This window comes from Falco biarmicus, chromosome 1, assembly GCF_023638135.1.
Source record: "Falco biarmicus isolate bFalBia1 chromosome 1, bFalBia1.pri, whole genome shotgun sequence".
NCBI lineage: Eukaryota > Metazoa > Chordata > Aves > Falconiformes > Falconidae > Falco > Falco biarmicus.
In genome coordinates, this window is record NC_079288.1 from 38,175,638 (window position 1) to 38,192,755 (window position 17,118).

General features: G+C 35.5%; 1 protein-coding gene across 2 annotated transcripts in view; it reads left to right on the top strand.

Annotated features, from left to right (window-relative positions):
* The window catches only part of SPECC1L (sperm antigen with calponin homology and coiled-coil domains 1 like), a 70,212-nt gene that overhangs the window by 36,274 nt on the left and 16,820 nt on the right, over positions 1–17,118 (top strand). For both annotated transcript variants that reach the window (XM_056333757.1, XM_056333766.1), the window contains 4 exons: positions 5,155–5,245; positions 7,133–7,216; positions 9,060–9,216; positions 12,686–12,788. In XM_056333757.1, coding sequence (XP_056189732.1) covers positions 5,155–5,245; positions 7,133–7,216; positions 9,060–9,216; positions 12,686–12,788 — 435 coding nt within the window. The remainder of the gene's footprint in view (positions 1–5,154; positions 5,246–7,132; positions 7,217–9,059; positions 9,217–12,685; positions 12,789–17,118) is intronic.

The window sequence follows — 17,118 nt, forward strand, 5'->3', positions numbered from 1 at the left end:
AATGGTAAAATATTCCCTCAAGTAATTACTAAAATGTTCAGTTTAACAAGAACCACGTTGTAAATACAAGTTTGGGCATAATTTGGAAGTTCTTGTAAATATTCCCAACCATTACTATTCCTGTGCCACTGGGAAGCAGGGGAGGAAAACTTTATCTGCATTCCTTCGTTTTATAGTTGCTGTTTGTCAGTTCTTAGTCCTGTGCCTGGCACGGAAACAGCAGTAATCCCCTTCAGGCAGTGGACTGAAATCTGTGCAGAATCTGTCAGCGATCATCAGTATAAATGTATCCTATGGTGCGTGAGCTTTCGGTATCAGAGCTGACCAGAGAGGAACGAAATAATTGTGAAATGGTTATCTTTGTTCATTTTGTACTGACTGAGAGTTTGGCCAGTCAGTGGTTGTACTGTGTATTTTGTCCTGTCCACTCTGAGGCCTTGTCCATTTGTTCAACTGCTACAGGAGCCTAGGTACGCAAAGATAGCATCATCAGTACTCTAATGCTCAACTCTATAGATTATTGCTGGTTTTATTATGTCGCTAGCTGCATGAAGTGAGATTTTGGTGAAAGGTGACAAGTTCAAGGACAAAGCAGATGAGGCTGGTTTCACAAAGAAAAATCAAAAAATGGACTATATGTTTTACTCCTTTAATATTAGTAGTTCTGTTGCCTTCAAGATATTGCTAACCAGAAGTACCAAAACTTGATTTTCACTATAGGTCAGCATAGTGTTTTGGTAATAAATCCTCTCTGTATGAACTGAAGAATCTATATCCATGTAGGCTTTTAGCGGTCAAGGAACAATACCTGGAAATCTCCTGTGCTCAGACTAGTGCACCTTTTATTAATTTAAGAGTGAATTTCATGAAACATAAATAGCCTTAAAGCAAAGAGAAAGAATTAAATATTTTTTTTTGTGAGAGCTTCTGCTACTTCCTGTGACTCAGTCACACTTGACAGCAGTTTTCTAAAGTACTTAAATGTGACAAGTTCTGTGGCAGATGCTTTGTTCCTATTGATATGTCTTTATATTTCTGTTTATTTCTGTGCTCTTGTAGGAATCTAAAAGGTTACACCAGGGCTTTGGCAGACAAGACTTTTTGATGAAGCCTAAGGTTTATTTCACTTTATTTACCTGTAAATTAACCATGAACCAACGTAATCTCTTCAAATACTGCAAACCTGCTGAGGTTTACAGCTCTTGTTTGATGTTCTTGATCTGCCAGAATTACTTGAATTTTGAATTCAACTTCTGGTATAGAACCAAGTCATTAACAGCTGGATACTCATTAGTGAGGAACATTGCCTGAAAAACAGAGGAGGGTGGGTAAATGAAAACAGCTTCTATTGTCTGTTTGAAGATAGGTGGTTTTCTTGAAAGTATTTGTAATTATCCAGAAGGCAGCTGGGTTTTGTGACCTCAGTTATGTGAATTGCATTTGAAGAATGTTTTCTGCTCAAGAGAGAAGGGGTTCAGGTTCAAAACTAATTTTCATCATCTTTTCCTTTTCTTTGTTTTCATATAACTACCTTGTTTTCTACTGTTGTGTTCTGTGCATTTTTTATATATATTTTTTTGTCTGGTTTTTTTGCTCTTGCAATTGAAAAGTAAGATTTTAATAAGTAGTCACTATGTGAGTTGACCTATCAGCTCCCACCTTACAGAAGTCATCCCTGGTTTAAGAGCCAGGTGGCTCTTAAAAAAGAAGTGGGAGGGTTGATCTCTGTATGGGTGTTGCAATGTTGTCATTAATCTCAGTTGCTTTTAAATGCTATCACAGGGGAAATGCTTACATGGGCACTTACTGAAAAACTGGCATAATTTTGGGGATTATGATAAAGTGGATTGGTTGCAAAAAAGATTTTTCCAAATATAGATGCATTAAATGTGCCCTCTCTGAATTATGTGTATCATTTCATTTTTGTATTGGACTGTGTAATGAATTTCCTCAGTTTTGGAGAGTTCTTGTTTGCTTTGTTTTTCTTTATAATAATACCTGTATGTATAAGGAGATACATTCTTGGATACTTTTTTGCAACTGGAAATAAACAGAAGCCATTCTGCCTTGAGGTCCAAAGCTGTGGTGGAACACAGCTGTTACTCACCTTAGTGATTAGCAATAGTGCAAAACAATTTAGGACGAGAGATTTCAAGAGAATGGTCTTCAGAACCTAAAAACAACCCTGCTGTCTTAGCTGAAAGCTTAGCTGGTCTGCTGTGCCTCCATAGGTGCACTGGCAGGATGTACTTCCTGAAGTGCAAAGTGATCAGGAATTAGGTACCTGGATAGTGGTTGAAGGTCATGTTCCCTTCCATAGCCAACAACAGATATAAGGATGAGAGTCGAAGCAACATATTTGGAGTTTAAGGAATTAGCTTGTTCTGCCATGGTTCTGTCTCAAATGTGAAGTCAGGTATTTGTTCTCCTTTACTTTTTTCCTCACCTGTGTGCTGGAGTTGTTACTGATGTTACAAAATAAAAAAGGAAAAAAATCTGAAAACAGTCACAGGTAACTAGAAGAAACTTTCTCTTCAAACTAGGAATGGCTATGAGAAAAAGTAATTGTTGATGATCTTAGCACCTTTATCTGTTACTGAAATTATGTTATACCAAGACTACTATGTAGAAATGTGTTTCTGTGAACAATTGTCTTCATACATCACATCAAAATTATTCCTTGAAGTTTCTAGCATTTTCTTCTGCTAGACCTCATTGTAGGAGGAATAAGAGGATCACAGATTGCAAGGCACCTTTAGTAATTTCTGTCCCATTTGTAGCTTCAGTGAATAGCCTCAAAAGCATGTGATTCCTCTGAACTTTTGATCCTTTCCTCTGGTGTTGAGGAGTTTGAACAGCAGTGTAAAAGACAAATGGTGTTTAGCAGTTCAGTGAGCTTTAGAATATATTTCTAGTTGAAGAAAGGTATTTGTAAAGGGATTGGTAGGATCTATACATATTTGATTGCCCATCAGATGTGTTTTGGTTTTTAAGTGAAATGAGAAATGGCTGATCTGCAAATTCAGCAAAAGGTCAGCAAAGCAGAAAAGCTTTTAACATTTGTAAAATGTTTCAGGAAAAGTGATTCTGCAAGAGGCTTGTGTACTACTACTATACAGATATACCAAGTGGAACTAGATAAACATTGTGTTGTTCAGTTTCCTCTAATTTGCAGTGTATTAGTCACTACATTACTACTGGTAGTTGTAATAGTAAGATATGTAATACGGAACTAGCAACAGTGAAAGTAAGCCCTGTCTGCAGAGTCAACAGGAGCAAAAAGACAAACAGTTCATTATATAACAAGGAGACAAGACCAGTACACAGCAAGTTATCAATTGAGTAATACAACCACTTTCTGATAATATCATTAAAGGATGTTTGTTTTTAAGTGATATCCGGAAGCTGCAAAAGTGATGAAGGTGTATGGTTATCCAGCACTGTGCCTGCTTACATACCTTTGCTTCCTGGCTGAAGTTCTGTACTATCCTGTCTTTGTGATGACAATCTGAAAGCTAACCAAAATGAAATCTTTTTATTTTAGCTTCATTATGTAGCTATTGTAGTTGTTTCCGGGGGGGGTGGGGGGTGGGGGTGTGGTGTTAGAAAAAATGGTTCTCATTGGTACAGTCCTTGGCTTTTACTTAAATAAAATTAAGTGGGTGAAGTGAACATTAAATGTAATTCAAATCTGAAGTACCAACTCTTATGGGAAGGTGTTGTAGGCACTTCTGTGCATGACTCAAAATCACAGTCACTTTCATCTGCACATTTAAAGGAATAATCTGTGTAATGTATGTGCAGGATTTTTGATATATGAAGTGAGGAAGTTCTTCATACTGTATGTTGGCAATTGTTTTCTCCATTTGATTTCTAGCACAAAAGTATAACTCTGGTTTGACTCTAAACAATGAATAAGTAGCCCTGTAATCCTGCCTGTGCTACAGGATGCTGCAAAGTATATACTGTTAACATTTTTAGTCACAATTTTGGATTTGTCTGTCTTGCCTACATGATTTGGTGTGAGAAATATCTGACCTTTATTATCTTATGAAGATAAGGCTCCTTTAACCTTCTCATCTAATCTTGGGCCAGATGGAGAGCTGAAAGAGTTTTCAGGATAAACACATTACTGAACTAATTATGGTTAAATATTAGAATTCAATAGAAAGGACAGTGTGAATAAAGAATGTACTATAATTTGCAATAGGCTCTTTTAAATTATTAATTTGAAGAAAATAATTGTGGATGGTCTTCCCTGAGTCTTCAGCAACTGAATATGAGTTTGAACAACTGTAAGGTTAGTTGTTGTGTTGTATAGTTCATTTATGTGATCCTAAACAGCTTGCTTCAGTGCTATCCAATGGTTACTAAATTGTTGTGTGCAAGAGTTAACACATCTGTGATTATATACATGCGCTTTAACTGCCAGATGCCATGCATTGCTAAATGTTTTATATAAAACTTGAAAATAAAAGGATCAATTTGTAGCTAGTTTAGAGCAGAACAGTAAAGTGACCTGAGAAAGAAAAAATAATTATATTTCTCTTTTATTACATATTTGACAAATACTTAGACAAAATATCTGTCTCCAGTTGTTCACAGAGCATCTCAGTTAAATAGGTGGTAAAAAAGCTGTTGATGTTCTGAAGAAAAATATTTTTTTCAGTAGGATTTTTCTTAGCAAAGGGTATTGTGTCACTACACCCAATACACCATTATCCGAATTTCCAGGAAAAGACACAAAGCTGTAAAGACATATGTTAATAACACAAATCAAGCATTAATATCTTGGCTACAGACGTGGTTGTATTAGTTTAAATAAACACATCAAGTTTAACCAAAACAGGTTTGTACAAACAAAATATAAATTAAGGTGGAAATTAATAAAAAAACCTGCAAGTGAATTCACAACTTAATTTGCAACATTGGTTTGAGGAACAAGTTTCAGTGTCTATCTATTCAGATGAGCAAAAGCAACTGGTAAAGAGCCCACACCCTTTTTCACTAAGTATTTTTAAAGGTTCCTTTATTTTTTTAGTTCTTCCAAATCAGTAATAATGTCGTATGTGGGTTTCTAAAACTGATTCTGCAATTCAGTTTTTATTTTTTTACCTTCAAATGATACTTGACACAAGTATTTTTCCATTTCAGAGACATTCTATAAGTGGACCAATTTCAGCTTCAAAACCCCTTGCTACACTGACAGACAAAAGACCAAGCTATGCTGAAATCCCTGTTCAAGGTATTGATTCAAGTTCATTCAAACTTTGTTTTTAGCAATGCTATTAATATTTTTTTATTTTACATTTAGTTTAGTGTCCAAAGCATTAGCATTTTATATACTTTTCATTATCAAAATATTTTCATAGACTCATAGGATAACTCACATTCAAGTTTTTATTACTTTGTTTCATCACAGATGGTGGCATGTAATAAAGATGCTTTTTTTTAATTTTCAACAAATGATTGTGTGCTGATAACTCAGCATAATTCTGACAGTTTTTAATGTGTGCACAAACTGAGATCACTTGCAAAATCAAGATAAGATGATTCAGGGACATGTCTTGCAGCTGTCTTCCAGATATTAAAAATACACACTTCTGGGGTTACATTATGCATTGTGCAGTTGCGGTTTTCTTTTTCCCCCAAAATGAAACAAGGAAGATGGTTGGCATTGCATTGCATTGCATGTGAATAACAAAATACAAACTTACTAAGTATTGAATCTTCAGGAGCCAGATGAAAAATTGAATGGAATTGAGTGTTGATTTATCTGTTTCCCAATATTTCCATGTTCTGTGAACTTTGTTTTGTCTCTCAAAACACTGTTCACAATGTGCTCTTCCTGTGAGAATGAATGGCTATCATGTGTTGGGTGTAGCACTCTGATTTATGCCTGCTTTAGGGGGTTTTTTGTAGATGTTTCTCAAGATAATCCCCATATGACTCCAGACTGAATATTTCCTCTCAATTTGGTATTCCCGAGGTCTGATGCTTTCTAAAGGGTTGGGGTGGGTTTTTTGTAGCACTTCATAATAGTCTGTATGTGCCAGATTTCCTTCTTGCTTTTGTTGAATGCATATTGAGGTTATTTGTACAGTGCAGCTGGAGTTTTAATTTTAGAAACTTCGATATTTTTAGGATTATTGAAATGCCTTTCCAAGAAGATAGTTTAGGATTCTTTAATTGTTACAGCGTTCATGGTAGACATAAGCTTAAACACAAAATGAATGGTACGCTTTACATAGTTTTTGTGTTTTCATTAGAGTCAGTTAATGCAGCAGCATTCCAAGAGAATGCGCCAGACGGAATTCCTGTTTACAACAGTATATATTTTTTAAAGTATCTCTGTAGCAATATATGTTTCTTATGTCACGTTTTCAATTAATGAATGAGTTTCACTTCTTTTAATTCTCATTCTTCATTTTCATGGGGTTTCGTGTTTAAATGTTACTGCCTTCCAGGAGTTTCTACATAGGAATATGTAATTTTTTTGTTTACAGTCTAAAGGTTTTATTTGAAGGAATATTTCTTCAATAATAGGAAATAGTTTTGATTTGATGCTACAGAAAATGAATTTTGTTATAACATGTTTTTACTTATGGCAGTAGATAGAACTAATCTTTCTGTATGGTATGTAAAGGCACCTTTTAGACTCCACTGCACGGAGGAGGAAAAAAAAAGTTGTTTGTTTTTATTTAAAAAATTGAAAAAAACCCAACAAACCAAACGGAAAAATAATATCACATACAGGACAAAGCAATCTGCGTTACCAATCCACATTGTGAATGGCATATTGAGTACTTTTGGCCATGTGCTAAATGGGATTCCTTCCTCAGCCTTTTGGTTTAACAATTCATTTTTTATAGACCAGGGCCAGTGGTTTAATAAAAGGCCTTAGGGGCAGAAGGATTAAGAAGGTCATGATGTTTTCATAGTGAACTTCATTGGTAATGAACAAATTTAGGCGTTCTTTCACACAAATAAAATCAGTTGTTCTCACTAAAACAGCCAAACGCAGGCACTCGTAGACAATATTACTCATACCTAAATGTCTTACATTTAACTGGAATCTTTGTTAATGATGTTTTGGTTGGTTTTTTGTTTGTTTTTTTTTTTTTTTGTCCAGAACATTTGTTGAGAACATCTTCTACGAGCAGGCCAGCATCTTTGCCAAGAGTACCTGCTATGGAAAGTGCCAAATCTATTTCTGGTAATATCACGTTTTTTAGATGAATGGTAAAATTAGGAACTCTCAACACAGCACTTAAAGATCTACTTTACATAGTCAAGAGAGAACTTTGGTCTTTGGACCATCAAGCTCTTGTAAAAACCACTCTTATTTGGATATTTGGACGAGCTTATTTTTTAGCGTTCAGGTATTCTATTGAAGTGTTTGGGGAAAGAAACTAAAGTCCAGCAGCAGAAGAATATTCTATTTTATTGTATCAAGTGGAACTGAAGAGTCTTGTTTTTAATTGTCCATCTAGTGTCCTTATTGGTGGATATACCAGATGGATGAGTACGAGTCATGCATGTAACAGTTGACTTCTGTGTCATCTTTCCTTTTATTACAAATAATTTTGGGGTGCAAGGAATGAGGAAAAAACTGTTCCTAGCTGTTACTTTTTACTGCTTGGTTGTAGGATTTTTATTATTTTTCTTTGAGGCAGAGAGACATACTGCCTTTCCCTAATTATGCACTAACATTTTTGTTTGTGTAAAGAATTACTGTCAGTTGTTTAAAACCATTGGGTTTAAAGGAGGATTGTTCTTTTTAGGTAACAAATTCATAAGTATACATTATGTAATGCGTATAAATGTTTTCCCATATTACTTAGCAAAATGTCTACCCATTCTGTAGAACAAAAGAATGTTTGCAGTGAATCATTTTTAAATAGTCCATTGTGTGACTGGCATAACCCATATTCTTCGGTATTACTCAGTGGTTGCAGCACATTGGATGTTAATTTTGGATTTTTTAAAAACAGACATTCTAAACAGAAGCTTATGTTGAGTGTTAGGTTACTATCAAGCTGATATCTCAGTATCAGCAAAGGCTTCTAAACACAAGTCTTTGAGATTAATAGCACAAATAATCTGATACTGTGAAAATGATACTTTCTACAACCTAGGCAGAACTACTTTGAGAGAAGCACTTTTTAAAACCACCTATATTTGAGTAAATGGTTTCAGGAAGAAAATGTGTTTTACATCATCTTGATGTGTTCTAAAAAAAAGTCCACCCAAAAGTGTCTGGTATTTATAAATCAGTGTACTTGCCCCACATCATTAGAAAATAAGTCTCTGATATATGTGGCAAGTTGTATCTTTGATTTGCACAAACATAAAGAATGGTGGCTACTTAGCTATAAAAGGCAAACCTCATACTTTTAACTGGAAATGCTTCCATGTAGAGAAAACATAACCATTCCAAATCTGGTTTTACAAGATGTAGTGCTTGTGCATTTATTCAAAATTACAATTGTTTGTCCTTTGATAAAATGAAGCAAGCTCTGTGGACTGTGGAATGTGACTGAATGGTGTCAGGTCAATCTTTGATATAGTTGAAGAGATTTAATAAATGTCCAGAGCATCACATACATGCCTATTCTTGATTAAAATTAAGTGGATATAAAGCAGCTGTCATCTCTGAACTGTTTTGGTTTTCTTTTCTTGTAACTAATTGAAGCTTAGCAACATAACTACATGGACTAGAGGAAATCAAATGCTTTAGTGTTAAAATTCCTTCTCATTCATGAAATCCTTCAAAAGGAAGTAGCAATATTCCATTAAGATATGTTCATCAAATCATCTTTTGATGAATTTTCTTTCATCAAAAAATCTTCAAGATACAGGCTTGATTGTAAACATTAGTAGTGTGGTCTAAATCCTTGATACTTCCGAAGTGGAAAATACCAAGAAATGTGTTGAAGCCTAGTATTGGATATAGGTTTCTATGCATGGTTTCTCAACTAATGCTTGTCAGAGAGTGAGAATAAGTTTAAAGTTTTCATGTTTGGAAATGGTAAATATATGGGCATTTTCCCACATAGTCTCTAGAAGAAGTAGTGAAGAAATCAAGCGAGATATCAGTGCACCTGATGGGGCATCTCCAGCATCTCTCATGGCAATGGGCACCACCTCACCACAGCTGTCACTCTCATCTTCTCCTACGGCATCAGTCACCCCTACAACCAGGAGTCGAATAAGGTAAAAACTCTCTCTTGTGGTGCACTGCAATAGGTTAATGTCATAGTTAGCTGTCTGTGTGTATCTAGTGTATAATACTGGCACTAAGACTGCAGATCCTGCTGCCACCTGTACAGTAACGATCCTCAGTAATCTTTGAGATTTTCAGCAAGTGTTTTCTGCAGTTCAGTATATATTTAAAAAGTTAGACCAGAAGTTAGGCTTTTTAGAGCTTATGAGTTTAATATCAAAACTTTATGCCCCAGTAGGGACCAAGCTAAGTCATGTCACTAAATAATAGCATTGTATCAGTTAAAAATACAATGAAGCCAAATTCAAGAACTAAGCTTAGGACATGTTGAACAAGTCTTCCAGAGTGGCTTGGACCCAGGGAGACTACATTATAAACCTTAACTTTTGTAATCACACCTGAAGACAAAAAGCAGCATGACTAGGTCTTAATTCCAGACACTGCCAGGTCTTCTAAATAGCTATGAGTGAGTGGGCCTGGGTTATTTGTCCCATAGATGAAATCATAATGCAAGTCTAAGTAACACATGGCCAGGCAACTCCTTTCATTAGTAAGATAAAAAGATAATTCTGTGATAAATTAAGATTTTCCTATCTGTAGTTTATCAGTCAGAGGACTTTGAAGTATTTAAGCCTTGTGTTATGCAAGTGAAGTATGTACTTAGCCCTGCTTCATACTAGGAAACTGGCAGGCAAAGGTTAAATTACTTTCTCAAGACCACTTAACACAGAGTTCCTGGCAAACCTTTTGTACAACAGAAATATTAAACTCTTAATGTTCTGAGACATCTGTGATAATTAATTATTACATTATAAAATTGTGAAGTGGGTGTGGGTGCTATTGAAACTTAGTTCCTTGAAATCAGCTGAGACGTGCCTTAGTGCTGCTCTCTTTCACTATGTAGAAATTAAGGTGAGTTTGGATCTGTGGGTACTTTGCCAGCAGCAATTAATATCGTGTGTTAGCACCTAAATTTAGACTTATCCCGAAATAAGGATGAAAGCAAAAAAAAAACCAACCCAAAACCAAACACCTGTATATGGACTTTGAACTGGTAGTATATAAAATTGCATTGATGGCAGCCTGCAGACTGTAGTAAATAGCATGGCATTTAGTGTTAAAATCGTGCAGTTACAATTATGATATCATTATGATGCTGCCTGATCATTGACTACAGTGCTAAGCAGTACAAGATGACTTAGCAGTGGAATTTGCAGTGGTGGGTGTGTGGTGATGAGCACACTCTTGGGAGCTATCCTCAGAATGTCACTGCTGGACTACAATTTGTTATGTGATCAGGTTTCTTCTCCCCCTGTCGTCTTCTGAAAGTTGTTAAATAAATAGTTATTGCTGTAGTTCACTAAAACAAATACCTGCAGTTTACTGTTCCCTGTTCTAGCTGAAACTCTATTGGCTCTTTGATTTGGAATACAGTTGACCTAATATACTAACTTGTAAGACTTATATGTCAAACCATTGTCTCCATAGAACTTACGCTTATTTATTTTCTTCAGCAGTGTTTTCGTAACTGTGAGAACCTGATGTAAACCATGTGCTCTTACTGGAATTTGAGAACAGGCTGTACAGCTCTCTAATGGCTAAACAGTATGCTTAGCATAAAGAGGGGGAGCATTTCATTTGAGTTTTCATATGTTGTCCCAAATCTTTGTTCTAAAGTTCCTATAGTGTTGCCTAATCTTCATTGTAGATTGAATGTGCAATCCCATTGTTGTTTGTTTCAATCACCAATGAAAAAAATACACCAGTTGGGGTTGTTGAAGTATGTACTGATTTAAAACCTGAACTATAGAATTTCTTGAAGCATCGTTGTGGCTGTGTGGTGTCTATGAAGTTTAAATACAGTAATCTATTCAGATAATTTATTTCGTATTTAGAACACACAATTAGTAACTTCCTTGTGTTAAATCTCTCTGAGAGTAGCAGTTAGGTTTGGAGGCTCATACTGCTATCTTGCATGCTGAAGGGCACTTACTCTTTACTGTTTATTGTTTTGCTGTGCATACATTTTCATGGATGTTTCAAATGTTATCTCTTTCTAAGAAGCTTTGAGATCTTGCCATCTGTATTTCAGTGAAGACTGGCCAAGCAAATTACAACACATATACTTAAGATTAATGCCTTAAGAATATTTTGTTGCATGCTGGCACATGTTCTCTTCTTTATGCATTGAGTGACAGGTGCTGATAGGTGGAATAGTCTCTGGTGTTCTGTTGGTAGCAGACAAGAACAAAGAAATCCGCATTCCCTGGATGCTTTCTTTTCCCCTAGCAGGACCTGCAGAATTGCTAGTTGTAAATCTGTAGCACAGAATCCACTGAAAATACCATGTATTTCCATATTCCACCCCTCTTTCCAGTCAGCAAATGGGTTGTGAAGAACAAAAGAGTTGGAGATTTGAGAGCGAATGTGTACAATCTGTAGGTCGTCTTGGAAATATTCAAAAGGAGTAACTTAGGGTATCATCTTTGTGGATGTTGTGAAAATCTTGCTTACATCTGTGTAGAACTCTTTAAACAATGGTAAATGAGGAAAACTGCAGTATGGATTTACCAATAGCTCTCCTAATTTTCTAAATGGAAATTATTAAAAATAAGAACAACTGCTGGCATACTCTGTCCAATAACTAAGTTCCATAATGGTGTAATACCTAGTCTTTTTGTGAAAGACTGTTCACTCGACTTTCTATAGAAATACAGAATCATGTAACCAGGCCATTACAAAAATATTAATCTCTATAATACTTTTTTTTTTCTAAGCCCTTATTTCTGAAGTCTGATAAAGAGATGCTTATAATATAGGACTCATGAAAAAATGGCCAGCTCTGATATCATCATTCTTTTCTTTCTCAGTCTTTCCTTCAAAAAAAATATTATTTGAGATAGCTTGACAGACTGGAAGTGAAATTGATAGTTCTTATTGTACCAGTATATCAAATGGCAGAGCAGCCTAGTTAGATCTGCCCCCTCTTTTTTGAGAACTCCAGATCTCAGGCAAATGTTCTGGTAATAATGCCGTTCTGCTAATAGGCAAACTTGTTTCAAGGTGACATTTGTAATCAGCCATGAGATGCAAAAGAGATAGCATCAGTTTATTCTCTTTCTAAATACAAAATAAAGTCACTTGAGTTAGCTTAATAGTTCAAGCTGGTACTTACCATGTTATGAGTTTAATTTTCTGAAACTTAGAAAAAAATATAATTGAGGTTGAAAGACCTAGAAAAAAGTTTATTTTAAAGGAAGAAGGATGATTTGCTAATGAATTAGTTACTCCAAAATAACTCTCTACAAGTGTTTTTGTGTATTCTGTTTTTCAGTCAGTAGTGCTATACCTTACTACTTTTACTGTGACAATAATTTTTTTTTTAAGCTTTTACAATATGTCTTTCTGTTGCAAAAGTTACATTACAAGCTCTAAGTTGCACCTTTGCCTTGTTCCTAGGGAAGAGAGGAAAGATCCCTTGTCTGCCCTAGCAAGAGAATATGGAGGATCCAAGAGAAATGCCTTGCTGAAATGGTGCCAGAAAAAAACAGAAGGATATCAGGTAACTGTAGAGCTGTTTAACATAGCATACTTGTAGCTGCAACACATTAGAATCTGCCATTGGCATAAACCAGGCTGCTCCACAGTTGACTGCATAGATTGCAATGGCACTGGTATGTACTGTACTCTCGTCCTGGTACACATGCTACAAGTCCTAACCTAACTAACGTTAATAGCTCTTTAGTCACTTTACTCCATGCCGATAATAGGTGTTTTCTTAAGGGGGCAGCTGACCTCCTATTGAGGCACTTCAAACAGCCTTTTGCAGATTGCAGTTCTGAAACTGTAACTGAAACTTTAGCAACTTAAGGTTTAAATTAATGTTTCCCAAAAGCAGTTAGAGTACCATTTCTCAGATTTGAGAGAGATTATTTTTTTTATATATATAGGTAATTAGTGTAGGGGTTTTTTGATCTTTCAATGTGGTCTCATTCAGTCTATTTAAGGACAGTTTGTTTTGTGAAGACCACATTGTCTTGCATTTTGAACTTGGCTTTCTACTGCAGTTCAAGAATTTTTTTTCAGTTAGTCCAAATGTTATCAGAAGCCAAAAGAACTAACAAGATAACTATCCAGAGTTCTCCTGATTACATTATTTTTTCAAAAGAATAGTGCCTTCAGCAAACTAAACCAGGATGTTAACAGTCTGACCGTGATGTATTTGTTTGGTTAACTTGTATTGAAAGCGTTTGGAGTTCCCAACACAATCCTCAGTTTAAGAACTTTACTCTTTCCATGACTTGAGACTTACAATGCAGGAGGAAGTTGAGAGCCGCATAACAGGATGATTGCCCATCCATAGGAAAAGTCGTCTTTCAGTACAATGGACAGGCTTGTGATGTAAGCCCTCACCCCTCTTCCTGTGGCACGTCTAGTACTAAACTATGCTATTTCTGAGGATAAGCTTCTTTGTGGAAAAAGCCTTTCTCCTTCCCCACATTTTAAGAAAGGCAGGATGTTATATTTCTTTATAAATCCTTTAAAACTGAATGCAAAAATATTTTCCTATGTTGTCTTGAAATGAAAGATGAATTTGACAGCTTCCTTATCTGATTAGGAAAAGTAATAGAAAGTATTCCAAACTTTTCGTTCTATAGTTGTGTGCAAGAGCATGCTTTTGTTTATATAGATTGCTGCTTATATTTACTTGTTTTATAAATGCTAGTAGAAGAATAGGTTTTGAGACTCACTGTCCTTGCTTCAACAACTGTAATGTGGTTCGCTGCTTGTGTTGCTACTAAGAGACCATAGCGTATAGCTTTTGTAGGACCAATGTGTGCTTCTTTTGAAAGAGTGAGATAATATCAGGAGGTTATATTAAATTAGTTTTTGGAGAGAAACGTCTTTTGCTTTAGGCACACTCATTTTTCATTTCTTTGTTATACAGAATTTGATTATTTTCAGCATCCCCTGAAATTCAGTTCTGGTTGAACACCATGTTAGTCGTGTTCTAATGTTTTAAAAATACCTAGCATTGTATTCCCTGTGAATAATGCTTATCCAGATTTCTGGCATCTCAGTGTTATCAATACCAGATGAGATTTATTTTTTTTTTTTTAATTGAAGCTAAAACTAACCAGCTTAAATTTTATTTTTAAACTACATGGACTCAAAACTGACAAACAGTAAACAAGCATCAAAATAATGAATGTCTTCCTTCTTCATTCAATCCTACTTATGGTACCTAGCTCTCTGCCTCCTTCCCTGTCACCTGAATATTGACAGGGTACCCTTTCCTACCTCCAGCTCCTCCTTGTGTCTGTCTGACTGCCACAGTTCCCTTTTGTCTCCAGCATTCCCCATCATTATAACTTCTACTTTTCTTCTGTACCACTGTTTGCTTTTGATTGGCTTGGCATCTGGGCAAGAGCCAGCATGTGCTTTTTAGAGCTACCTGCATGCTGACTGACTTCTGTCTCTGAGCTGCTGTGTGAGCCGCACAGAATGGAGAAATCATAAATATCCTGGCCTTTTCCTCTCTAGGAATAGCAGTAGGTCCACTTTCTATCTGGTCATCAATTTCTATCCTGTTACCAATTTAAATCGATGTTAGCTATTGTTTATTTAGTTAGTTACAAACTAATATATTTTGAGCTGGATATTGGGGAATAGTTGAATTTTTGGTTTATACACAGACTAATAAGTAGAAATCACACAAATAGCCAGGTATAAATCTTAATTTCAAAGAAACTGTTTAAAATGTACAGTTATAGGTGAGCTGCCAGTGGCTTAAAATGTTAAAAACAATGATTGATATAGCTGGCTTACCCTTATTAATGAGCAGCAGCATGCAATTGAACGTTATTCTTTTTGTAGGTCAGCTGTAGTTCTTGAGCTGCTTTTTATTCCATTTTTTGAAAATACTAAAGAAAAACCAAAACAAAATCAAAATGCAACCAACAAACCAAAACACACCAAGGTCTGTGCTGTTTCACAGAGGAAAGGTTTCCTTTATTCACAAGGTGCTTGTGGAGAACATAGTACTACGTAATTGCTTGGTATAACTAGTATTGTTTTAGTCTGATCAAGTAAAATCAAAGAATAACTTCTGCTCTCCTATCCCCTTGGGGAAATTACTTTTGAGTTTTTGATTAAAAGTCTTAAGTATATCTGCTTTAGAAGCTTGAAATTTTGTGAATGCTAAGTAAGTTAAAGGTAATAGTGTGGTGAGCTCTAATTTCAGCCCATTATAGTGGAAGGGTTTTATTTAAAGCCCTTCACGCATATTCACAGACATCTATGCCAAACTGTGCTTTCTACCTGTGACAGATATATAGTTCCACATAGCACAATTTTTAAAGGTATCTTAAGACTTTATCTTCTGTGAATGCATTATAAGAAACAAGCTAATACCTAAACCTATTAAAAAACTATACTAAATTACCTCATTGTGCAGTTTTCTTGATTTGTTTAAGCAAATTTTGAAGGGAGTAAATGAATTAATTTCTTGAAATGTAGTTGTTAAACAGTATTTAACTGTGTTCCAATCTTATATTTTTTAAATAAATAAAGTAAGCTTAAGCCAATGAAAATATGACAAATTCCTACTGATGTAAAAAACTGTATGGCTTTTTCTGTTACTATATTCTTGCTTTTAATATACATGCTTTCTGAATGTTGTTTGCAAGCAGAATTTCTCCTTGAAGCTTAAGTTCGGAGAACGGTGATCTGCAGAAGGTCATTGCAGAACTAACAGTAGGCAGGTTCTGTATTAACTTTCATCTAGAGCCTGTTCGGTCTAGCCAGTATTGCACTCACTAAGTTACTGAGTTTAATTATATTCAGGGCTGAACAGATCCCTAAGCCCCAAAGAGGGAGGGTTGCTCTCTTAAGATAAGGGTGGGGTTTTTTAAGCATTTAGATAAAGGAGGAGCAAATCACCTTTAGTTTTCAGATGAACAGACACAAAATACTTGAAACAGAATCATCTATCAGCTTTGCTAAGGATCTGACATACTGATTCAGAGTGCTGTGCCAAGTGCTGCATTTTCCAGAGAGAAGAGAATTCTCCTGGTTCCTCTAAAATATGTGCAGTGTCATAAAACTGTCACAAATTACAGATTTCTTCAAAGCATAAAGTAATCCTGTCCAACTGTTATGGAGCATTTACCCCAGCTGGAACACAGCTACTTTCATTTTGAATACACAACTAATAAAAGTCCAAAAAAGGATGTGAGCATGCATGTTTCGTGTTATGAAGGGGACCAATAAACAGGATACACACATCCTTATGCATTCTTATCTACAGCAATATTTCAACTTATTTTCCGGTTTTTGGCAGCATTCTGAGAGATAATTCGCTTCCAGAAGTCTGACACCAAAAAAGCAATTGCCACAAGATAGCAGCAAGAACAGACTAATTTATTTTTTTTAACATTTCTTTAAACTTTCCATGCTTCCTAATTACAAATACACTGGAAAACCTCCTTCATACAGCTTTGTAGTACCTGTTCTCTAATTCATGCAATAATGCTTTTTTTCTGGAAAGACCACCTAATTTTTACCTCCTATACAGATCAAAGCTACATGTCTAACAAAAAATGTGAAACTTACTGTCTGCATGGCAGCAATAAACAATAAAACTGTTTAGTGATTCAGCAGTGTGATTGAGTATGAAGGTATGTGTATCCAATGCTATGCTGAATGTACCTTGAAATCAAGCAATGCTTTAATTTGTACTCAAGTAATAAGGGTAGAATAACAAAGCTAAAGTTAAAAGGTGGGTCGGGTTGCTTTTTTTTTTTTAAACCTGTTCTTATATAGACATGTGTCTATCGACACTAAGCTAGATCATATTCTACTCAAAGTATTATACTGATTTTTTAAAAAGC